At 43.1% G+C, this 26,702-nt stretch overlaps 1 protein-coding gene across 4 annotated transcripts in view; it reads right to left on the reverse strand.

Moving 5' to 3' along the window:
- LOC139537444 (mediator of RNA polymerase II transcription subunit 13-like) overlaps positions 1–26,702 on the reverse strand; it is a 151,921-nt gene that overhangs the window by 50,985 nt on the left and 74,234 nt on the right. For 2 of the 4 annotated variants that reach the window (XM_071338738.1, XM_071338739.1), the window contains 2 exons: positions 22,553–22,698; positions 7,413–7,616 (listed from right to left, as the gene is read on the reverse strand). In XM_071338738.1, coding sequence (XP_071194839.1) covers positions 7,413–7,616; positions 22,553–22,698 — 350 coding nt within the window. Of the gene's footprint in view, positions 1–7,412; positions 7,617–8,830; positions 9,047–22,552; positions 22,699–26,702 lie in introns of all 4 variants that reach the window. The other 2 variants (XM_071338737.1, XM_071338735.1) reach the window with 2 other exon arrangements.

The raw sequence follows: 26,702 nt of genomic DNA on the forward strand, positions 1-26,702 counted from the left end.
TTGCATAGACACTTTGTTGCGTTTTTGTGGGACTGAAAAAAAATGCCTGGAATGTAAAATAACTTTATTAACCGGTTCCCATGCCTTAAAAATAATTGTTCTGTTCCAGAACAGTATAGGTCACTTACGCGGCTCTGATTCTGCTCCTCAAAAAAAGGACTGGTTCCAACCCCTGCAATGTAGCCAAGCTGTCTGTATGCACCTATGTTTTTTTCTAGTAATACACTGATTTTGATTACTGCATTGTTGGGTTTTGAGTTTGCAAGAAAGGCATTTCACTGTACTTGTGCATGTGACATTAAAACTTGAAACTATTAAACAGAATGACAATTAATAGTAGCTTTGTCCTGTAGCTGCAGGCTACAGATTTGATCAAATGTAAAACTGTTTTATCTTTAAAAGGCAAGATTCTCAAGGTAGGCTATAGTAGAATGATTTTTGTTCAAAATGTGTTGTTTTAAGAACCAAAACACATTTACATGATGTATGTAGTGCTGTTCTTTGTTTCTATTAATCAAATTAGGCCTACACAATAACAAAATATGCAAGCTGTATATGAGTATCTCAAAAAATGTCTTAGTATGAGGTAGCTTTTATTAAAGAAAGGGTTGGAGACCCCTGCTTTAGCCAGTTCAAATATGACCCATATTACCGGAGCTACATTTTATTGTTTTTATTGCAGATTCTGGGCTGCAATTTATGGATTGATATAGCTGCCAAAGAATGACATATGTAATAAAGCATTTTCAAGTTAACAGTTATTGTTCAATCCACTACCAGATAACACTGCCACATTGACAAAGAAAATTGTTTAAAGATACATCAAAATTCACATTTGTCATTGCATTACATTATTCTGATTCTGTTATTTGTGACAAAAAGAAAATGAAAACTTAACGTGCAATTTAACAATGCTTTTTCCTAACCTACCAAGTAAAACATCATTCTTATTAGGTAAAACAATATTATTCCTCCCATTTTCAATTTAATTTCATTGTCATGCGTTACCCTGGCCACATTCTTAACTTCTTTGGGGTACCCCCCCCCCCCCCCCCCTTCTTCTCAATTTCCGCCTAAAGACATACCCTAATCTAACTGCCTGTAGCTCAGGCCCAGAAGCAAGGATATGCATATAATTGGTATCATTTGAAAGGAAACACTCTGAGTTTTGTGGAAATGTAAATTGAATGTAGGAGAATATAACACAATAGATCTGGTAGAAGAAAATACAAGGAAATAAACATACGTTTTCTGTTTTTTATTGTTGCTGCATCATCTTTCAAATGGCCAAGAACAGTGAAACATACAGATAGGATGCTGTGGATGATTTGAATGAAGAACATAAGATGGCAACAATAGCTGAGCAAAGTTTTAGACAGATAACTTAAAAAATGAGCGAGCTACATGACATTGAGCATTAAGTCACCCAGGTGTCCCACACAAATGTACCCAAATGTACCCAAGTGGCCGAATTGGTAGAGTGATACATTTTGAAGGAAATAACTATATACAAAATACATAAATGCTATTCTAACACACCCCAAAAAAAATAAAAAATAACAAGGGTAACTATTTACACATTTTCTATTTACAATATTGTGAAGACCCTCAGTCCTCTACATAATATTGTGCTGCTGATTCCATGCCCAATAGCAGTCTCTTTCTGCTGTAAAGCAGAGGGTTACTGAACAGGTGTTGCAGGTGATGGGGCATTTCCTGTGACAAAGGGCACAACGTCGCCTCCCCACTATGCCCTTTTTGCCCTGAGGCACATTCATGCCTGCAGAGATGAATCTGGGCAGGTGAACAGCACTGGTTGGAGCAGAAGGTGCTGCAGTGGACTTGCTGTAGCGAGCAAGCTCCTGGATGAGCAGCTCCCTGAAGGCTAGCTGGGAGATGGGGGGCTGTCCACAGCTCTTGGCCATTTCCTTCTGGAGGATGAAGGAATTCACCACGGCAATGTTAATGATAGAAAAATGTTTTGTACCATTTCATGGTCTTGTAAAGAACATTGTAGTATCCTATCAGCGCATCTGACAGGTCCACACCTCCCATGCTCTTGTTGTAGTCCTTCACAGCAGCTGGAATGAGGACATTTTTTGTGGTCCATGCCCCGGCACCGTCCTTCACACGCCTGACGACGTGATCTCCACTGAAGGACTTGTGTATACTGGAGCACATGACCACCTCTCTGGTATCCATCCACTTCACAAACAGCAGGCCATCTTCACGGATCCATCGCATGGTACCCCGCTCAGCCCGCTTAGGCATGTCGTTCACCTTGGTCTTTGGAAATCCCACCCTGTTGGTACGAATGGTGCCACAAGCCCACACCTCCCGCTTCCTCAGCTCTGTAAACAGGGTAGGGCTTGTGTAGAAGTTGTCCACAAACAGTTTGTAGCCCTTCCCCAGCAGTTGAAAATCCAATAACTCCATAACGGAATCATAACTCAGTCCATTACCAGTAGCAAAACTGTTTTCCCCCTCATAAACAAAAAAAATTGCAAGTGTAGGCACACACAGAATCAGCCAAAACAAACAGCTTGTAACCCCATTTGGTTGGTTTGTTACGCATGTATTGTTTGAGGCTGATTCTGGCCTTTGAGGCTACCATCCTCTCATCGATGGACAGGTTCTGGGCGGGCTGAAAATAAGTCTTCAGGCATCAACGATGCTGGGGTAGAGGTATTATTTTACAGAGCCTATCAAACCTTGGTGTGCCTCTCTTCTTGTCATTCTCCCCATCAACTTCTGGGTCACTGATGTGAAGCGCCCGTGAGATAGTCAGAAACCTTTTAGAAGACATGACAGTCATGGGGAAAGGCAGTTGATAGAGAGCTGACGTTTTCCAGTAGTCCCTTAGAGTTTTCAACTTCACCAGCCCAATGTAAATGACCATTGAAAAGTAGCAGAAAAGGTCTGACATGGAAATGGTCTTCCATGCCTCTTTCTTTCCTGCCTGCTTCTTAGCCCCATACTTATTGGTGTTCGCCACCAGGGAATCAACAACTGACGAGGTGAAAAACAGTTGAAAAAGTTGAAGGGGGCTGTACTTTGCAGTCATGTCTAGTTGAGGTCCTGGCTGCCTTTTGGGTCTAAAAACTGGTGGATTTGGTTCCACATCATCTTCTAACACAGAGTCTTCCCCACCTCCTCTTCTTTGTCACTGACTTCACACCTCTAGATGGCCGGGTAGGTGTTGAGCCGGAGACAGCGGGGGTCCGGCTGGATGAACCAGCTTCAGAGGGAGATGGACACCTAGACATTGGCGGCTCATAATCAGAATCACTGCCACTGTGAAAGATAAAACAAATCAGTTACAATACTTTCACGTATGAGCCCTGTATCAACACGTAAAATAAACAGATATATATAGAGTACAGGGAACATAATCACTATGGTGAAGTGCTGTTCCATTCCATGTTTATGTAAAATACATTTTAAAAATATATCACACACACACGGTATTGCCAATGTGTACTTTACACATTTCATTACAGATGATATTTTTATATATTGCAAAAAAATCAAAAATCAAATAATTATAATCTCAAATGAATAATATTTTATATTAATTTCAAACAATGACATTAGCATTAGAACTTACCAATCCAGCATGGCATCCTCGCCGTGCAGAAACATTTCTTCCGCCTGGGAGTCAAAACTAGCTTCGCTGAAAGATTCATCTTCCTGAAGAAACTCGGTCTCACTGTCTCTATCAATTTCCTCTATAATTTGGGTTAAATCTGTATACCTAGACTTTGTTTTAGCTTTTCCTGATTTATTCGCAAATATTTAAATATATAAACTTGTTGAAAATGCTCTTGAATATGTACTGCTATGCGTAACACTCGTGGCTCCGTCAAGTAGGATTTGCAATGGCGAATGAACCTCTTTTACGCCAGAGTTTACGACAAAGGCTGGTCTTCGAAAGTATAGCCATTACATATTGCCGTTTACCTCAGCTCATTGGCTATCTTCCAAGCTAGATTTCAAGATTATCAGTGGTCATTCGGCCAAAATACAGTCAATCAACGATAGACCGGTCCTACCATTGGTGCACAATGATGTCATTGATTGGTGTCTTCAAATCGGTTTGTTTCGGTCAATACGTCCCGGGAAAAGAACCATCATGTATGGTTGTGTTAGTAACAACCAGAGGACTGCAATGAAACCAACCATGACTGGATAAACGTTTGTTTAGTGTGTGTAATTACCACGAACGCTTCGTCCAAAGTTGAATGAGACGGAAATCACGACGCAACCGGTTTACAAATGTTTTGTTAGGCTATAAAAATTGATTTTATCAAACAAAACGAACATTCACTGTGTAGTTAGGACACTTGGCATTGCCACCAGAGGAAGATCTTCAATGGTAAGCGATTTATTTTATTGTTATTTCTGACTTTCGTGACGCTAATGCTTGGTTGGAAAATGCTAGTAATACTTGTGTGTGTGTGTGTGCTGCGCCGTCCTCAGAAAATCGCATGTTTGCTTTTGCAGTAAACCTTTTTGAAATCTGACACAGCGGCTGGATTAATAAGACGTTCATCTTTTAAATGATGTAAGATACATGTATTTACAAGAATGTTTAATACAACGAATGGTGTATTTAAAATGTTAGCTCTCTGCAGTTTCACCGGATGTTGGCCTGGTGGGACGTTAGCATCTCACCTACCCTAGAGAAGTTAGCAGTTTGGCCTGTCAATCGATCACTGTGGGTGGGATTGTCAGGGGAGGAGCAGGATATCTGTGAGAGTCACAGAGCTGGAAGGGTTTCAGACCTGCAAATCAATCCCTATGGGTGGGGTTTTCAAGGAAGGGGGTGAGATGTTTGTGAGTCAGAGGGTTGGTAGAGTTTCAGACCCGTCAATTCATTATTGGGGGTGGGATTTTCAGGGAAGGGAGTAGATTAGTAATCTAGTCATTAAAAATCATTTTCAATATAATTTATTGTGTGAAAACCTAAGAAATGTTTGTTTTCTGTTCATAAATATGGTTACACCTTGTGAAGAAAGTGTAAAATTGCAGGAAACTATTTGAAAAAATGCTCCCCAAAAATATTGTAAAATGTTTTATTCTTTAAAAAAAATATATATATATTTTGCACTCCCACTTTCAGACAAAGTTAGGCGCCCATGTATGAGGGACATGTGTCACAGCAACTCTCCAGACACATTTTTATCATATATAATCTATTACTACATGATTTATGAAATATGATATCTCATATTTACCTAATCCAGTGGTCAACAACTTTTTCTGGGTCAAGATCACTTTCGGAGAGAAAATACAAGCCGGGATCTACCACTCAGATTTTTTCATACATTAACCTATTTAAAATTGTACAGTAGCAATTAGGTTTGGGCAGTAGGCTATAGGCCCATATTATCACCACATATTGGCTTTGCTTGAATTGCCCTGCCAATGCTTCGTAGTCGGATATTTAAAAAATATATATATTTCAAAATTTGAGGTAGGCTATATGATCACACTGGAAATACATCAGTTGTTGTATTACTTCTGAGGCACAGCTTGCTTTTTATTTTTTATTTTACTGGGCTGATGGTGCCTGCATCTGATGTTCAGTCTCAGCGGAGGGAGAGAGCAGCAGACTGAGGGTCCGCCTCAGAACGCCCCTCCCTGTCCCTTTCGGTCGTTGACACTGACCAAAAAGGGGACACCGTCTTTCAGCTGATGGCGAAACTCAAGTCACACTGCATTATTTCTGCCTCATGCACAAATTCATGTTGTTACTCCTATGAACAGAGAAAGTGAAATATTCCTCTATAAATTAAAAACAAGCCGCTAGCAATAACAACGCAACACTATTGATACATTTTCCTACACTTTCATTACAGCTGCAGTGCTGGTTGTAGTGCAAGTGGAAGTAGGAAGGATGCGTAAATGTATGGCTTATAAAAGTGTTGAATAAAAAGTGTTGACAGTAAGAACTGAAACATGAACTCACTCATAAAAACAGCAGCTCTTTGCTGTATTTGTTGACAGTCTCTAGTCATGGTTTTACAGTGGCTTGCGAAAGTATTCACCCCCTTGGCATTTTTCTATTTTGTTGCCTTACAACCTGGAATTAAAATAGATTTTTGGGGGGTTTGTATCATTTGATTTACACAACATGCCTACCACTTTAAAGATGCAAAATATTTTTTATTGGGAAACAAACAAGAAATAAGACAAAAAAACTGAAAACTTGAGCGTGCATAACTATTCACCCCCCCAAAGTCAATACTTTATAGAGCCACCTTTTGCAGCAATTACAGCTGCAAGTCTCTTGGGGTATGTCTCTATAAGCTTGGCACATCCAGCCACTGCGATTTTTGTCCATTCTTCAAGGCAAAACTGCTCCAGCTCCTTCAAGTTGGATGGGTTCTGCTGGTGTACAGCAATCGTTAAATCATACCACAGATTCTCAATTGGATTGAGGTCTGGGCTTTGACTAGGCCATTCCAAGACATTTAAATATTTCCCCTTAAACCACTCGAGTGTTGCTTTAGCAGTATGCTTAGGGTCATTGTACTTTTGGAAGGTGGACCTCCGTCCCAGTCTCAAATCTCTGGAAGACTGAAACAGATTTCCCTCAAGAATTTCCCTGTATTTAGCGCCATCCATCATTCCTTCAATTCTGACCAGTTTCCCAGTCCCTGCCGATTAAAAACATCCCCACAGCATGATGCTGCCACCACCATGCTTCACTGTGGAGATGGTGTTCTCGGGGGGATGAGTGGTGGGTTTGCGGCAGAAATAGCATTTTCCTTGATGGCCAAAAAGCTGTAATTGGTTGCACCAGATCTTATTTCGGGTATTCATTGCATGCACTGCACATACCACTTTGCGTAAAAATAAATAAAAAAAGTTATTATTTTAATTTCACTTCACCAATTTTAATGTCCATTAGATGAAATCATAATAAAAATCTATTTAAATTACAGGTTGTAATGTAACAAAATAGGAAAAACACCAAGGTTTCAAAACTTTCACTATCAACTTTGCTGTAGCTTTCTTTGACACCTGCTACGTTACTGCAGATACGGTAATCTGTGACATCCGATTGGCCAGCGGTAAACCTATAGTGCACTTGATTTGCTCTCCGGGCCCGCCAGGAAGGTAGAGTTTGTACCTTCAGACACATGAAATGGTTCAAAATCGGAACCCTTCGCTTACCCTGCGCGCAGGGCAGCTGAATCGGGTGCACCTACCACCAACAGCGAGAGACTAATAAAAAAAGAGGAACGCAGCTTTATTGTTGTTTTTTTACAGGAATGTTTGCCGACCGACTAGAAATGCTTTGGAGATCAACCAGTCAATCGCTGTCGACCGATTGGTGACCACTGGCCTAATCTATAATGTACAGACAGATTTAAATATAGGTTGACATGTTTCTATCCACGTACTCATTGTACCTGTATGGGCCTCCTCGGGTGAGGTTGGGGGCGTGAGGGTGACTGAGGAAATGGCAGGGTCTCGTTGGGATGCAGGCACTTGGTGGCCACCAGAGTAGACGGCGGTGCAGTGCGAGGACCCCTGGGGGACCACGGCCGGGATGTCAGACTGGGGCACCAGCACCAGGCAGGCTGGGTACACCATCCTCACACCACCTGGAGAGAGAGACAAACACCCACTCATTATTAGCAGTTAAGTATGTGTATGTGATCCGTGCAGGAATAGAACCCCCATCCTTTTATCCCATTCCATATACAGTGCATTCGGAAAGTATTCAGACCCCTTGATTTTTTCCACATTTTGTTACATTACAGCGTGATTCCAAAATGAACTAAATCATTTCCCCCCCTCATTAATCTATACACAATACAACATAATGACAAAGCAAAAACAGTTTTTTTTTTGAATTTTTTGCAAATGTGTAAAAAAATAAATAAAAAAAATATCACATTTACATAAGTATTCAGACCCTTCACTCAGTTCTTATTTGAAGCATCTTTGGCAGCAATTACAGACTCAATTTGTCTTGTGTAAGATGATGGAAGCTTGGCACACCTGTATTTGGGGAGTTGCTCCCATTATTCTCTGCAGATCCTCTCAAGCTCTGTCAAGTTGGATGGGGAGCGTCGCTGCACAGCTATTTTCAGGTCTCTCCGGAGATGTTTGATCAGGTTCAAGTCCGGGCTCTGGCTGGGCCATTCAAGGACATTCAAAGACTTGTCTCGAAGCCACTCCAGCGTTGTCTTTACTTTGTGCCTAGGGTTGATGTCCTGCTGGAAGGTGAAACTGCCCCAGTCTGAGATCCTGAGCGCTCTGGAGCAGGTTTTCATCAAGGATCTTTCTGTACATTGCTCCGTTCATCTTTCCGACTAACTGGACTAACTAGTCTCCCAGTCCCTGCCGCTGAAAAACATCCCCACTGCATGATGCTGCCACCCCCATGTTTCATCGTAGAGATGGTGCCAGGTTTCTTCCAGACGTGACGCTTGGCGTTCAGGCCAAAGAGTTCAATATTGGCTTCAACCGACCAAAGACAAACTCCATGCGGGTTGTCATGTGCCTTTTACTGAGGAGTGGCTTCCGTCAGGCCACTCTACCATAAAGGCCTGCTTTGTGGAGTGCTGCAGAGATGGTTGTCCTTCTGGAAGGTTCTCCCATCTCCAATGAGGAACTCTGGAGCTCTGTCAGAGTGACCATCGGGTTCTTTTAACATTTGTTAAAATGTCTAAAAAACTGTTTTCACTTCATCATTATGGAGCAGTGTGTGTGGAATATTGGGGGCAAAAAACTATTTAATGCAGTTTAGACTGTAACATAACAAAATGTGGAAAAAGTCAAGGGGTCTGTGTTGGCGAGAGAGAGGTCTTACCAACGAGGACCTCCACAGCGGCCAGAGAGTCGTCCTCCCAGTCCATGTACTCCATCTTGTCCTCCGATGGAGAGTCATTTTTGTCCTTGTCTTTAGAGCTGGGGCTTATGGGATAGAACTGGTTCCACTCCTCTATCAGTTTCTGGGTGGGAGGGTCTGACAGCTTGAATGACTGACCCGTCAGAGTCCCATTCAGACCAAATGGACTTAGGATGACTGGAGGGAGAGAGGGAGAGAGATACACACAGCCAGTCTCAGTACAGAAGCTGTGTTACTTCAGAATAAATCCCCATCCACATCATACTGCATCCATCCATCCCCCACCATTACGCCTGCGTCTTTTCTATAACCCCATCCTTTCATCCATTCTCCTTCCACCCACCTATCACCCCCATCCCTGCCACCAGCCCATCCAGTGTTCATACTGGTGCAGGATTGGGGCATATTTCCATGCAGAATTTACCCCACTGTTTTACCCAAAAGGCTCAGACTTTTCTGTTTCCATCTATATGTACCGGCACCCGTGTCTCACTGGGCCATGTCTCCGGTGGACCTTCTCTGACTTGAGGACAATGCCAGGTCACTGGTACTTTTCAGCTGTCATTTCCATAATAATGGCTAACTGTGAACTTTAACACATTCTCACAAAGCAACAGTCTTTGTTGCAGAGGTTGTTGATTCTACTCTTTACAAGTCCTCAGTAACCAAGATTACATCCAACTTTTTCATGCGAGTAAAGTATATGACAGGCCTGATAGAAACAGAACATTTGTCTGTAAACTTTCCAAAGATCGTCAAAATAAAATACACTAGACAAGGTTGGATCTTTTTGTGCCGGTAAAATGTATTATGCGATAAATGGCGGAAACGCTTTTATGCGCAAATATTTATATAATAACCATTATATCAAAGTACACTTGGAGTCACGTGATGACATGTTGCGTGGTCCTCCCTCTACGACTCGGCAAAGCATGCAGTTTACTAGGCTGCATATTAAATAAGTTATGATGAACTTCACAGGGTGGTGAAAGTGCATGATATGAGCTTGATGCTACGTTCTAATACATTTTGAGGGTCTTATTCTGGTGACATGATCAGTGATGCTTGGCTGCCGTTTGACAAATAAAAATTATCTTGTGCTTTTGTCCATAATAATCTCATCATGTATTGTAGGTTATACCTTCACTGTATCTGGAGCTGTTGCCTAGTTTAATAAAGGTATAAAAAAAAATATATAGTAATAATAATAATTGAGTACAAGTGACAATACCAGTGGGCACACTCGCTATATAACGCAACATTTTTGTGAGAAAACCATCAGTCGAGTTGAAAATGCGATGGAAACCCATTTAACTTGTATAATTTAACCACAAAAGGTATTTTTATATGCACTGCCTCATCACGCACAGCCTTTAATCAGCAACAAGTGAATTCGATGGAAATATCTCTTGTGGGAAGAAAAAAAATTATGCCGATTTAAAAATATCTGCATAAAAAACTGTCGACAATTGTATGGAACCTAGCTATAGTCAGCCCTAGCTATGGAAACAATTTCCCTAGTATAACATAAGGGTGTATACTAGGCTTGGGTAGTATCCAGATTTTCACATCATCATACCGTCCTTCTCTCATCATGGGATTTACGGTATTAACGGCATTGCACACAAGGGGGCACTAAAAACACAAGAAAATCCCATTAGGCCTCTATTACCAGAATGCTAACAAAATTTGCACAAACTAATAGCGAAATCACACAGCTAAATGCTAACAAGTGAAAACTAACCTAAACTAATTGCAAAGACAGCTTAAAAGGTTATACAAGCAGAGCTAGTAGTGGGGACATTTACAAGCAAAAGTGAATGAGAGAAATTGGGCAGATGAATAAAGTTGTGATGCTGCACTTCCTTCAGAAAAGCATGCATGTGTACGGGGAGCAGAGGGGAGAAGAAAGGAGGACAAAATGCTTATAGGAAGCACAGGGGGGGGGAAACTAATCTCTTTGACTTTTGGCAGAAAGACAAAAGATACAGTTGAAGTTGGAAGTTTACATAGACCTTAGCCAAATACATTTAAACTCAGTTTTTCACAAATCCTGACATTTAACCCGAGTAAAAATTCCCTGTTTTAGGTAAGTTGGGATCACCACTTTATTTTAAGATTGTGAAATGAAAGTAGTAGAGAGAATGATTTATTTCAGCTTTTATTTCTTTCATCACATTCCCAGTGGGTCAGAAGTTTACATACACTCAATTAGTATTTGGTAGCATTGCCTTTAAATTCTTTAACTTGAGTCAAACGTTTTGGGTAGCCTTCCACAAGCTTCCCACAATAAGTTGGGTGAATTTTGGCCCATTGCTCCTGACAGAGCTCGTGTAACTGAGTCAGGTTTGTAGGCCTCCTTGCTCGCACACGCTTTTTCAGTTCTACCCACAAATGTTCTATAGGATTGAGGTCAAGGCTTTATGATAGTCACTCCAAAACCTTGACTTCGTTGTCCTTAAGCCATTTTGCCACAACTTTGGAAGTGTGCTTGGGGTCATTGTCCTTTTGGAATAACCATTTGCGACCAAACTTTAACTTCCTGACTGATGTCTTGAGATGTTGCTTCAAAATATCAACCTATTTTGTGAAGTGCACCAGTCTCTCCTGCAGCAAAGCACCCCCACAACATGATGCTGCCACCCCCGTGCTTCACGGTTGGGATAGTGTTCTTCGGCTTGCAAGCCTCCCCCTTTTTCCTCCTTACAAAACAATGGTCATTATGGCCAAACAGTTCTATTTTTGTTTCATCAGACCAGAGGACATTTCTCCAAAAAAGAACGATTGTTGTCCCCATGTGCAGTTGCAAACCATAGTCTGGCTTTCTTACAGCGGTTTTGGAGCAGTGGCTTCTTCCTTGCTGAGTGGCCTTTCAGGTTATGTCGATATAGGACTCTTTTAACTGTGGATATAGTCCTTTGCTGTTGTTCTGGGATTGATTTGCACTTTTCACACCAAAGTACGTTCATCTCTAAGAGACAGAACGCGTCTCCTGCCTGAGCGGTATGACGACTGATGTGGTCCCATGGTGTTTATACTTGGGTACTATTGTTTGTACAGATGAACGTGGTACCGTCAGGCATTTGGAAATTGCTCCCAAGGATGAACCAGACTTGTGGAGGTCTAAAAGAAAAATCTGAGGTCTTGGCTTATTTCTTTTGATTTTCCCATGATGTCAAGCAAAGAGGCACTGAGTTTGAAGGTAGGCCTTGAAATACATCCACAGGTACACCTCCAATTGACTCTAATTATGTCAAGTAGCCTATCAGAAGCTTCTAAAGCCATGACATCATTTTCTGGAATTTTCCAAGCTGTTTAAAGGCACAGTCAACTTAGTGTATGTAAACTTCTGACCAAATGGAATTGTGATACAGTGAATTATAAGTGAAATAATCTGTCTGTAAACAATTGTTGGAAAAATGACTTGTGTCATGCAAAGTAGATGTCCTAACCGACTTGCCAAAACTATAGTTTGTTAACAAGAGATTTGTGGAGTGGTTGAAAAACGAGTTTTAATGACTCCAACCTAAGTGTATGTAAACTTCCGACTTCAACTGTATATACAATGCATTCGGAAGTATTCAGAGCCCTTGACTTTTTCCATGTTTTGTTACGTTAAAGCCTTATTCTAAAATGGATTAAATTATACATTTTCATCATCAATCTACACACAATACCCCATAATGAGAAAGATAAAACAGATTTGTTAGTAAAAGGCACATGACAGCCTGCTTGGAGTTTGCCAAAGGGAACCTAAATGACTCTCAGAGCATGAGAAAGAAGATTCTCTGGTCTGATGAAACCAATACTGAACTCTTTGGCCTGAATGCCAAGTGTCAAGTCTGGAGGAAATCTGGCACCATCCCTACAGTGAAGCATGGTGGTGGCAGCATCATGCTGTGGGGATGTTTAACAGCTGCAGGGACTGGGAGACTAGTCAGGATCAAGGGAAAGATGAACGGAGCAAAGTACAGAGAGATCCTTGATGAAAACCTGCTCCAGAGCGCTCAGGACCTCAGACTGGGGCTAAGGTTCACCTTCCATCAGGACAACAACCCTAAGCACACAGCCAAGACAATGCAGGAGTGGCTTCGAGACAAGTCTCTGAATGTCCTTGAGAGGCCCAGTCAGAGCCCGGACTTGAACCCGATCGAATATCTCTGGAGAGAACTGAAAATAGCTGTGCAGCGACGCTCCCCATCCAACCTGACAGAGCTTGAGAGGATCTGCAGAGAATAATGGGAGCAACTCCCCAAATACAGGTGTGCAAAGCTTGTAGCGTCATACCCAAGAAGACTCGAGTCTGTAATCGCTGCCAAAGGTGCTTTAATAAATTACTGACTAAAGGGTCTGAATACTTATGTAAATGTGATATGTCAGTTTTACATTTTTTTATAAACCTGTTTTTGCTTTGTCAATATGGGGTATTGTGTGTAGATTGATGAGTAAAAAAACACATTTAATCAATTTTAGAATAAGGCCGGGACGTAACAAAATGTGGAAAAAGTCAAGGGGTCAGAATACTTTCCGAATTCACTGTAGATAAGAGGAATACCTATGTGAGAATGCTGTTCAACATTATTGTCCCCTTGACTACAGCTCAACATCATTGTCCTCTTCAAGCTCGTCACCAAGCTTAGGGTCTGAACACCTCCCTCTGCAACTGGATCCTGGACTTCCTGACGGGCCGACCCTAGGTGGTGAGGGTAGGCAACATCCCCTCCGCCACACTGACCCTAAACACAGGGGCTCCACAGGGGTATGTACTTAGTCCCCTCCTGTACTCCCTGTTCACCCACGACTGTGTGGACTGATCACCGGCGACGTTAAGTCAGCCTACAGGGAGGAGGTCAGTGACCAGGCAGTGTGGTGCCAGAACAACAACCTCTCCCTAAATGTCAGTAAGACCAAGGAGCTGATCGTGGACTACAAGAAACGGGGGACAAGCACGCCTCCATCCACATTGACGTGGCCGCAGTGGAGCATGACGAGAGCTTCAAGTTCCTCAGTTTCCAAATCACAAAATACTTAAAATTGTCCAAACAAACGCGCACAGTAGTGAAGAAGGTGTGACAGCGCCTCTTCCCCCTCAGGATGTTGAAAAAAAGTTAAACAGCTGTACCATTGACAGCATTTTGACTGGCTGCATCACTAACTGGTATGGTAATAGCACCGCCCTCGATCGCATGGCGCTACAGAGGGTGGTGCGGACAACGCTGTACATCACTGGGGCAGAACTCCCTGCCATCCAGGACATCTTCATCAGGCGTAGTGGTAGGAAGGCCTGGAAAATCGTTAAAAACTCCAACCACCCAAGCCATAGACTATTCTTTCTGCTTCCGCACAGCAAGCAGTACCGGTGGATCAAGTCTGGCACCAACAGGCTCTTGAACAGCTTCTATCCCCAAGCAATAAGACTGATAAAACGCTAACAAAATAGCTACACGAACTATCCGAGTTAACGTTGTATCCCCTTATTGACCTTTTATTTTTGCACTGTCTCTATGCACACTCACAGGGCCCTACACACTCACTCCATTATCTGCTCACTCACACATAATATGCACATACATTTATACTGACTCTACACCCACTCACATACAAGCTGCTGCTACTCTGTTTATCTTATATCCTGTTGCCTAGTCACTAGAGGTCGACCGATTAATCGGAATGGCCGATTAATTAGGGCCGATTTCAAGTTTTCATAACAATCAGATTTTTTTTTTTACACCTTTATTTAACCAGGCAAGTCGGTTAAGAACACATTCTTATTTTCCATGACGGCCTAGGAACGGTGGGTTAACTGCCTTGTTCAGGGGCAGAACGACAGATTTTTACCTTGTCAGCTCGGGAATTCAAACTTGCAACCTTACAGTTAACTAGTCCAACTCTCTAACCACCGGTTTTCATTGCACTCCACGAGAAGCCTGCCTGTTACGCGAATGCAGTAAGAAGCCACGGTAAGTTGCTAGCTAGCATTAAACTTATCTTATAAAAAACAATCAATCAATCAATCATAATCACTAGTTAACTACACATGGTTGATGATATTACTAGTTTATCTAGCGTGTTCTGCGTTGCATATAATCGATGCGTTGGCATTCGCGAAAAAGGACTGTCGTTGCTCCAACGTGTACCTAACCATAAACATCAATGCCTTTCTTAAAATCAATACACAAGTATATATTGTTAAACCTGCATATTTAGTTAATATTGCATGCTAACATGAATTTCTTTTAACTAGGAAAAATGATGTCACTTCTCTTGCAACAGAGTCAGGGTATATGCAGCAGTTTGGTACGCCTAGCTCATTGCAAACTGTGTGAAGACTATTTCTTCCTAACAAAGACAGCCTACTTCGCCAAACGGGGGATGATTTAACAAAAGCGCATTTGCGAAAAAAGCACAATCGTTGCACGACTGTACCTAACCATAAACATCAATGCCTTTCTTAAAATCAATACACAGAAGTATATATTTTTAAACCTGCATATTTAGCTAAAAGAAATCCAGGTTAGCAGGCAATATTATCCAGGTGAAATTGTGTCACTTCTCTTGCGTTCATTGCACGCAGAATCAGGGTATATGCAACAGTTTGGGCCGCCTGGCTCGTTGCGAACTAATTTGCCAGAATTTTACGTAATTATGACATAACATTGAAGGTTGTGCAATGTAACAGGAATATTTAAACTTATGGATGCCACCCGTTAGATAAAATACGGAACGGTTCCGTATTTCACTAAAAGAATAAACGTTTTGTTTTCGAAATGATAGTTTCCAGATTCGACCATATTAATGACCAAAGGCTCATATTTCTGTGTGTTATTATGTTATAATTAAGTCTATTATTTGATATTTAATAGAGCAGTCTGACTGAGCGGTGGTAGGCAGCAGCAGGCTTGTAAGCATTCATTCAAACAACACTTTCGTGCGTTTTCCAGCAGCTGTTTATGACTTTAAGCCTATCAACTCCCGAGATTAGGCTGGTGTAACCGATGTGAAATGGCTAGCTAGTTAGCGGGGTGCGCGCTAATAGCGTTTCAAACGTCACTCGCTCTGAGACTTGGAGTAGTTGTTCCCCTTGCTCTGCATGGGCCGCGGCTTTTGTGGAGCGATGGGTAACGATGCTTCGAGGCTGGCTGTTTTCGACGTGTTCCTGGTTCGAGCCCAGGTAGGGGTGAGGAGAGGGACGGAAGCTATACTGTTACACTGGCAATACTAAAGTGCCTATAAGAACATCCAATAGTCAAAGGTATATGAAATACAAAATAGTCCTATAATTCCTATAATAACTACAACCTAAAACTTCTTACCTGGGAATATTGAAGATTCATGTTAAAAGGAACCACCAGCTTTCATATGTTCTGAGCAAGGAACTTAAACGTTAGCTTTTTTACATGGCACATATTGCACTTTTACTTTCTTCTCCAACACTTAGTTTTTGCATTATTTAAACCAAATTGAACATGTTTCATTATTTATTTGAGGCTACATTGATTTGATTGATGTATTATATTAAGTTAAAATAAAAGTGTTCATTCAGTATTGTTGTAATTGTCATTATTACAAATAAATATATAAAATAAAAATACAACTTGGCCGATTAATCGGTATCGGCTTTTTTTTGGTCCTCCAATAATCGGTATCGGCATTGAAAATCATAATCGGTTGACCTCTACTAGTCACCTTACCCCTATACATACTCAATCTTTCTCCATCAGTCTGTATTTAGAATGCTTACTTAGTTGTGTTCTTCATATATTTCTTCTTATTTTTTTGTATTACATTGTCATTGATTGTTGGGTTTTGAGTTTGCGAGAAAGGCCTTTCACTGTATTTGTGCACGTGACATTAAAACTTGAAACTAACAGGGGCTGGCTGGCTTGAGGGAGGGAGGGAGAAGGGGGAGAGAAGGCAGTCTCACAGAGAGAGAACATCTAGAACACACACAGTGCTGGCCAGCTAAATGCAAGCCACTCAAGGTCAGGACATTTTAAGGAGAAGGCTTGCAGTCAATCTATATTCATATTCCCACCACACTGAGATTAAATGGAGGGGCCATAGTAGCTAGTAAGTGGATGGTGACCTCACCAGACAATTGAGTGAACATCCAGTTTCCTCAGAGACTACAATAGGAAACAGACAGTGTGACAAGACTGACTGAATCATACACACCTCTGATGTTCTATGCCGTCCACTCCATAATACACAACCCTCCTTCCGTCCCCTTCTCTCTTTCTGTCTCCATCTCCCTGAAGACATGGTAAATATGCTCAGATCAGTCAAAGGTGCTGAGAGTTCATTACATTCACGCTGCTCTGTTTTATGAGGTCATATCTTGAAAATGCTGGGGTGCTCTGCCGCACACTAAACCAAGCCTGTCAGAGATGAGAGGAGGGAGGGAGGGAGGGGGTAGAAGAAGGGAGGTGTAGGAGGGCGGGGGACTAGCAGACGTCAGCCCCTCTCTGCCGCTACGCTCGGGCTGCTAAAACAGACACATAGCTCATGGCGAGAACACATACCGGCACACACACCCTGGGAATTCTGCGGGTTTGTTTGTACTGATGTCAAATACACAACCACCACCCATTCATAGAAGGGCAGTGCTCTGACATAAAGTACTGGTCACATCAGTGGTCCCACCACAGAGCATTAAACGCCATCTTTAATTGAAGATAATTTGATGACCAGAGGACAATTGATACCACATTAAACCCATTGATCCATTTGCCTGTGCACTATGGCACCAAACACATAGAGCAGCATAACTTCCAGTCTGCAACCTCAAGTCCCATACATGGTATTGGCAGGTTGGTATGTTGGAAAAAGAGCAGAGGCAGTACAGTACAGTAGCTAAAGGTCTGGACCACTATCTGATACACTTTCCAAACCCTGATATAGCATACTACTGACATATACTAGTGACTGAAGAGAGACAGACAAAGTGGAAAGCTGTGCTGTGCTATCTAATTACAGTATCTATCTATCTAAACTCAGCAAAAAAAGAAACGTCCCTTTTTCAGGACCCTGTCTTTCAAACATAATTTATATAAATCCAAATAACTTCAAAGATCTTTATTGTAAAGGGTTTAAATACTGTTTCCCATGTTTGTTCAATGAACCATAAACAATTAATGAACATGCCCGTGTGGAACGGCCGTTAAGACACTAACAGCTTACCGTCTGTAGGCAATTAAGGTCACAGTTATGAAAACTTAGGACACTAAAGAGGCCATTCCACTGACTCTGAAAAACACCAAAAGAAAGATGCCCATGGTCCCTGCTCATCTGCGTGAACGTGCCTTAGGCGTGCTGCAAGGAGGCATGAGGACTGCAGATGTGGCCAGGGCAATAAATGTCAATGTCCATACTGTGAGACGCCTTAGACAGCGCTACAGGGAGACAGGACAGACAGCTGATCGTCCTCACACATGGCAGACCACGTGTAACAACACCTGCACAGGATCGGTACATTCGAAAATCACACCTGCGGGACAGGTACAGGATGGCAACAACATCTGCCCGAGTTACACCAGGAACGCACAATCCCTCCATCAGTGCTCAGACTGTCTGCAATAGGCTGAGAGAAGCTGGACTGAGAGCTTCTAGGCCTGTTGGGCACAAACCCACCGTCGCTGGACCAGACAGGACTGGCAAAAAGTGCTCACTGACGAGTCGCGGTTTTGTCTCATTCATGTTCGGATTCATGTTTATCGTCGAAGGAATGAGCATTACACCGAGGCCTGTACTCTGGAGCGGGATCGATTTGGAGGTGGAGGGGCCGTCATGGTCTGGGCGGTGTGTCACAGCATCATCGGACTGAGCTTGTTGTCATTGCAGGCAATCTCAACGCTGTGCTTTACAGGGAAGACATCCTCCTCCCTCATGTGGTACCCTTCCTGCAGGCTCATCCTGACATGACCCTCCAACATGACAATGCCACCAGCCATACTGCTCGTTCTGTGCGTGATTTCCTGCAAGACAGGAATGTCAGTGTTCTGCCATAGCCAGCGAAGAGCCTGGATCTCAACCCCATTGTTGGATCAGAGGGTGAGGGCTAGGGCCATTCCGCCCAGAAATGTCCCGGAACGTGCAGGTGCCTTGGTGGAAGAGTGGGGTAACATCTCACAGAAAGAACTGGCAAATCTGGTGCAGCACATGAGGAGGAGATGCACTGCAGTGCTTAAAACCTCTCTGGACCACCCATCCCGGATCCGGGATAACTGTCATCAGAAATGCTGACTAGCATAGCCTAGCCTAGTGCCACAGGGATATAATATAATATAATTTTATGAAATCACAAGTCCAATACAGCAAATGAAAGATAAACATCTTGTGAATCCAGCCAACATGTCCGATTTTTTAAAATGTTTTACAGCGAAAACACAACATATATTTATGTTAGCTCACCACCATATCCCAAAAAACACAGCCATTTTTTCACAGCAAAGATAGCTTTCACAAAACCCACAAATAGAGATAAAATTAATCGCTAACCTTTGAACAACTTCATCAGATGACAGTCATATGACATCATGTTATACAATACATTTATGTTTTGTTCGGTTATGTGCATATTTATAGCCAGAAATCGTGGTTTTACATTGGCGCCATGTTCAGAAATGGCTCCAAAATAGCCAGAATAATTACAGAGAGCAACGTGAAATACAGAAATACTCATCATAAAACTTTTATGAAAAATACATGTTGTACATATAATTAAAGATAAACATCTTGTGAATCCAGCCAACATGTCCGATTTTTAAAATGTTTTACAGCGAAAACACAACATATATTTATGTTAGCTCACCACAATATCCAAAAACACACCGCCATTTTTTCACAGAAAAGATAGCTTTCACAAAACCCACAAAGAGATAAAATTAATCACTAACCTTTGAACAACTTCATCAGATGACAGTCATATGACACCATGTTATACAATACATTTATGTTTTGTTCGATTATGTGCATATTTATAGCCACAAATCGTGGTTTTACATTGGCGCCATGTTCAGAAATGGCTCCAAAATAGCGAAAGTAATTACAGATAGCAACGTGAAATACAGAAATACTCATAAACTTTGATGAAAGATACATGTGTAACATATAATTAAAGATACACTGGTTCTTAATGCAACCGCTGTGTTAGATTTAAAAAATAACTTTAGTAAAAAGCACAGCATGCAATAATCTGAGACAGCGCTCAGCCATTCTCCGCCATGTTGGAGTCAACAGAAATACGAAATTACATCATAAATATTCCCTTACCTTTGATGATCTTTCATCAGAATGCAGTGCCAGGAATCCTAGTTCCAGAATAAATCGTTGTTTTGTTTTATAATGTCCATTACTTCTGTCGAATTAGCAACTTTGGCTAGCATGTGTAGTACACGTGTCCAAACACTTGCGCAATTGAACGAAAACGTTGAACGAAAACTTCAAAAAGTGGTATTACAAGTCGAATAAACTGGTCAAACTCAGTTGAGAATCAATCTTCAGGATGTTTTTCTCATATATATCCAATAACGTCCCAAACGGAGCATTTCTTCATGTCTATCTAACGCAGTGCAGACAAAGACATCACATGCCCTCTGTGCGTGGCCAAGAACTGGCAATCTGCCTGACCTGTCACTCCAAAGGCTCTCATCCGGTCCCACATGAAGCTACATGCTTCATTCCACGTTCTACTGCCTGTTGACATCTAGTGGAAGGCGTATGAAGTGCATACAGATCCATAAATATAAGGCAATTGAATAGGCGATGCCTTTCACAGCGACCCATTTCAGAATTTTCACTTCCTGTTTGGAGGTTTGCCTGCCATATGAGTTCTGTTTTACTCACAGATATAATTCAAGCAGTTTTAGAAACTTCAGAGTGTTTTCTATCCAATAGTAATAATAATATGCATATCATATGACCTAGGACAGAGTATGAGGCCGTTTAATTTGGGCACAAATTCATCAAAAAGTGAAAATGTCGCCCCCTATACCTAAGAAGTTAATGCAGCTGGTGACCACACCAGACTGTTACTTTGGATTTTGACCCCCCCCCCCCTTTGTTCAGGGACACATTATTCCATTTCTGTTAGTCACATGTCTGTGGAACTTGTTCAGTTTATGTCTCAGTTGTTGAATCTTGTTCATACAAATATTTACACATGTTAAGTTTGCTGAAAATAAACACAGTTGACAGTGAGAGGACGTTTCTTCTTTTGCTGAGTTTATATATCCATTAACCTGCTATTGCATCTACAGAGCAGGAGGTTTTAAAGGGGCAATCCGTAGTTGAAACAATTACAAAGCGTCTTCCCCGCCACTATTTCTGTAAAAAGCTGAATGATGGGGCTGGAGAAATGTAACCACTCTCAAATTCATAGAAAGAGCTATGGATGCCATGAACTGACCATCCATCATATCATTTATTTATTTTTAACCATGTTTTGAGGCTATACAGTGTTTGTTTACATTTACATTAATTTTACATTTAAACAGCACCAGGCTCTAACTTAAATTGACATTATTACTGTGAGGCTAGTGGATGAAAGAATGACTGCAGCTAGTTTTCCCTGTGCAGTGCTGCGCTCCAGTCAGATCAGAGAATGGACAGAGTGATCACCATTATTAGGTTCCAGGTGGGAAGGAGTGGGGTAGGAAGGAGTGGGGTGGGAAGGAGTGGGGGTGGGAAGGAGTGGGGTGGGAAGGAGTGGGGTGGGAAGGAGTGGGGTGGGAAGGAATGGGAAGGAATAGGGTGGGAAGAGTGGGGTAGGCATTTTGTTAGTTAACCTAAGGCAAAGCCCTTGTGCCTGGTGTAATGATCGCTCCTTCAAGCTTTCCTCCTTCTCCTCCTCTTTCTTTTGTTAGGATTTATTTTGTTGCAGTGTTTTTGTAGGCTCCCTCCTCTCTGTCCTCTGTGTGTCTTTTACAGCTGCTGCCGTTGGGACCCGCTAATTGTACAGATGTCTCCAGCAGCAGACCTCAGCTAGTGGGGACAGCCCACTGAGGGCTAGAGGGAGGGGAAGGGACAGAGGGAGGAAGAAATATCAAGAGGAAAAAGAAGGTGGAGGGAGAGAGAAAATTAGATGAAGATGAGGATGGGAGCAGGGGAGAGGTGGAGAAAAGAGGGAGGGGTAAGTGAGGAAGAGTAGGAGGACAGGGAAAAGCAGAACATTGGGATAGATGGGGGAGGGACAGAGGGGGTGTGTGAGGGCTGCTGGTGGCACATCATTACTGTCAGGCTGTCTGATGAAGGAGCAGAGCGGAGGAGAGGAGCCTGTTCTTAATACCTGAGGATTACCCCTGTCTTCTATTAGAGACATGACACGAAGCTGAGAGAACAGAGCAGTCTGTTCTCACACAGCACTGATATACTCCACTGCTCTTCCTCTTTTTTCCCCTTTGGGTTCTACATGTGCTCAAAGCCAATGATACATGTTCACTTAAGCAATGAACTCCTTTCCCTGAGGGGTAGTGTGGGGTGAAAGGACTGTGTGTGTGTGTGTGTGTGTGTGTGTGTGTGTGTGTGTGTGTGTGTGTGTGTGTGTGTGTGTGTGTGTGTGTGTGTGTGTGTGTGTGTGTGTGTGTGTGTGTGTGTGTGTGTGTGTCTGCATGCATGTGCATATCTGCAGTGCATGTGTATGTATATGTGTGTGCGCGTGCACAGGTGTGTGTACACTCCACCTACCTTGGAATGGGTTGGAGGCCTGCTGGGCCAGGGTGAGGTGCTCGTCACTCAGCTGGTAGACAGGCTGGTGCTGGTTGATCTCTACGCTGGTGCACACGTTACTCTCCCCGTGGAGGAAGAAGGTGAACGAGCATGACAGGTGTTCACTGTGGAGAGAGAGAAAGAAAGAGAAAGAGCACAGAGTGAGTCATTTTAGCTTGGATGATTCTGGAAGCGGAAGTGTGTGAACTGTTGAATGATACAACAGAGGAAGAGCGAGGGCGAGGATGAGAGGGGGAGCCATAGAAGATGAGAGAGGGCAAAACACTGAATTTGCCTGCTAATGGCTGGACGGAGGAGCGGAGAGATTTTGGGAGATAACAATGACATCGTTCAGCCATGGAGCAAAATCTCTAACTTGACAGGGTCTCCTGGGTAGAATACCAAAGGTGGAGAGGGGTTAGGGAAATGATATGTCACTGATTTAACAGAGACCTAATATGACATCATCACAATCAAAATAAAGTCGTTTCAAACATCTGTATTCTTATACTACAGCAGAATGCTGAGTCTGTACTGTAGTGTGTGTAGTGTGTATGTTGTTTGCACTCCAAGTGACCAACAAAGTGGGCTAACTCTGAGGCATGAACTCTTGAGAACCCTAACCCACACATACAGAGTTAAAGACATGCCACACAAAGCTCTGATGCTGAAAAACACACCGGTCGCAGCCAGCGCGACTTCGATTGGGGTGAGAGGAAGCGAGAGAGAGAGAGAGATAGAGGGAGTAGAGAACGAAAGCGAGCAGAAGCGAGAGAGATGGAAGGAGTGACAGGGAAATAAAGCGAGAGAGAGAGAGACTATTGTTTCCAGCCTCCCTCTCTCTCTGCTTCCTCTCATCCTACGCAGCACAGCCACCTGACAGAAGACCAAATGAAAGCGGACGCGGTTAATTTAGTAGAGGATCAAAGAGGGGTTGCCTCCTTAGAGGATTTGGTTAAGTAAATATCTATCCCGCTTCTCTACCACTCTGTCTCTCTCTCCCTCCATCTCTCCCTGGCAGAGCTGCTGCTGCAGAGGATTAAAGAAAAGAATGGGAATGAAAAAGGAGTGAAGGAATCAGACTAATAATATATCATTATCATGAGACAGGTCTGAGGAAGAACTGAGTGGCACAAGGCTGGAGGAGAGAAACATTTCCACTACAGACTAATGTATACTAGACATGCACTAACAAGGATAGCCTATACAATGCAATAAGACTGTAAGTTTGTTATATCCTTGATTAAAAAAAAAATGTAATGCATGGGCTTTAGCTAAGTGGGCTAATACAGTCGTAAGACATGCAGGAGACCCGGTTTGAACCCAGTCAGTCACAAGATCAAGATTAAATAGGGAGTGGAATAGCTATCTGAGGAAGTGCTATGACAGGGCAATTCAAATATATTGTTATGGGGGCCAAATTAAGTTTATCGTCACACTCCCTTCTAACACAATAGAGGGGAACAGAAGGCATGACCATGTTCCAGAGAATCTTATCTTTCAGGAATGGGGTCATAATAGCTAATAACACAAACGGTTCAAACACTAGAGCCAAACTCATACTGTATGAATAAGCAAATTCAAAATGCCACATTGGTTTCAGAAACAGTCAGAAACCTGTTTAACAGAGAGTGTTTGATTATACCGGATCTCTTCTGCCATTCCTTTTTGGACAAGTACCAGGATGTTGTCTCTGGTTTTGAATTAGAATTTATAGAACTGAATTTGAAAACTGAATCTGAATGTATTTGATAAGTTGAATGCAGTGCCTTCAGAGAGTATTCACACCCCTTGATTTTTTCCACATTTTGTTGGTATTACAGCCTGAATTTAAACTGGATTAAAATGAGTTTTTTTGTCACTGGCCTACACACAACACCCCATAATGTCAAAGTGGAATTATGTTTCATTTTTTTAATACAAATTAATTAAAAATGAAAAGCTGAAATGTCTTGAGTCAATAAGTATTCAACCCCTTTCATGGCAATCCTACATATGTTCAGGAGTAAAACTTATCTTAACAAGTCACATAAGTTGCATGGACTCACTGTTTGTGCAAAAAATAGTGTTTAACATGATTTTTTAATTACTACCTCATCTCTCTACCTCACACATACAGATAATTGTAAGGTTGCAGTCCCACACTGAAAATTGCTGTTTAGCATTGAACAACAACCAATTTAACAGAGCTTGAATATATACTTTTTTTTTTTAAACAGAATAATGTGCAAATATTGTCAAATCCAGGTGTGAAAAGATTTACCCAGAAAGACTCACAGCTGTAATCACTGCTAACGGTGATTCTAACATGTATTGACTCGGGTGTGAATACTTATGTAAATGAGATATTTCTGTATTTTATTTTCAATACATTTGCAAAAATGTTATCCATTTTTAACTAAAAAAAGTTGGAATCAGTCAAGGGGTATGGTAAACTTTGATAAACTTTAAATTATAGTTTGTAACTAGACAAAGAATGCAATATTAACCATACTGAATATGAATATATAAATACAGAATTTGAATATTCAATTAAATTGAAATATCATTTTTAAACTGAATGTAACAGTCATTCAATTCCGTTTGAAATCATGAAATACAAGTCTTAATTTACAAATTCAATATCTAAATGCAAAAATCTTGAATTCAAATGAAATCGCTCCATAATTTCCTCACTACGGTCTGTCTGTCTCTGGAATAGCCTCCCTCTTTCTCCTGTCTGTCTCCACTCAGACATTCTGGCTGCTGTTAGGTTCCAACAGAGCAGCCTGTCTCTGCCTGTCCTGGGGCCTTGGGGCAGACTGACTGGGAGGTCACAGTGGGACGGTCTCTCCCTGCCCCCAGGGCAGCCTGACTGGGAGGTCACAGTGGGACGGTCTCTCCCCTGCCCCCAGGGCAGCCTGACTGGGAGGTCACAGTGGGACGGTCTCTCCCTGCCCCCAGGGCAGCCTGACTGGGAGGTCACAGTGGGACGGTCTCTCCCTGCCCCCAGGGCAGCCTGACTGGGAGGTTACAGTGGGACGGTCTCTCCCTGCCCCCAGGGCAGCCTGACTGGGAGGTCACAGTGGGACGGCCTCTCCCTGCCCCCAGGGCAGCCTGACTGGGAGGTCACAGTGGGACGGTCTCTCCCTGCCCCCAGGGCAGCCTGACTGGGAGGTCACAGTGGGACGGCCTCTCCCTGCCCCCAGGGCAGCCTGACTGGGAGGTCACAGTGGGACGGTCTCTCCCTGCCCCCAGGGCAGCCTGACTGGGAGGTCACAGTGGGACGGTCTCTGCCTGCCCCCAGGGCAGCCTGACTGGGAGGTCACAGTGGGACGGCCTCTCCCTGCCCCCAGGGCAGCCTGACTGGGAGGTCAAAGTGGGACGGTCTCTCCCTGCCCCCAGGGCAGCCTGACTGGGAGGTCACAGTGGGACGGTCTCTCCCTGCCCCCAGGGCAGCCTGACTGGGAGGTCACAGTGGGACGGTCTCTCCCCTGCCCCCAGGGCAGCCTGACTGGGAGGTCAAAGTGGGACGGTCTCTCCCTGCCCCCAGGGCAGCCTGACTGGGAGGTCACAGTGGGACGGTCTCTCCCCTGCCCCCAGGGCAGCCTGACTGGGAGGTCAAAGTGGGACGGTCTCTCCCCCTGCCCCCAGGGCAGCCTGACTGGGAGGTCACAGTGGGACGGTCTCTCCCCTGCCCCCAGGGCAGCCTGACTGGGAGGTCAAAGTGGGACGGTCTCTCCCCTGCCCCCAGGGCAGCCTGACTGGGAGGTCACAGTGGGACGGTCTCTCCCCTGCCCCCAGGGCAGCCTGACTGGGAGGTCAAAGTGGGACGGTCTCTCCCTGCCCCCAGGGCAGCCTGACTGGGAGGTCAAAGTGGGACGGTCTCTCCCTGCCCCCAGGGCAGCCTGACTGGGAGGTCAAAGTGGGACGGACCATGTGAGAGAGAGACTATTTACCATAGAGAGAGACTGAGTGCCAAAGAAAGAAAGAGAAACATGAGCAACACAGCTAGATCGGAGACAGCTAGTATCAAAGAGCCACGGGCAGCTAGGTAAGTGACTGCCAGATCAAAGTCAGCTAATATTAAAGAGCTGTCCGGTAATAATAGAGGAGTAAAAAAACATGGCTTCCCAGTGGCAGTGGCTGT

This window comes from Salvelinus alpinus, chromosome 13 (assembly GCF_045679555.1).
Source record: "Salvelinus alpinus chromosome 13, SLU_Salpinus.1, whole genome shotgun sequence".
Classification (NCBI taxonomy): Eukaryota; Metazoa; Chordata; class Actinopteri; order Salmoniformes; family Salmonidae; genus Salvelinus; species Salvelinus alpinus.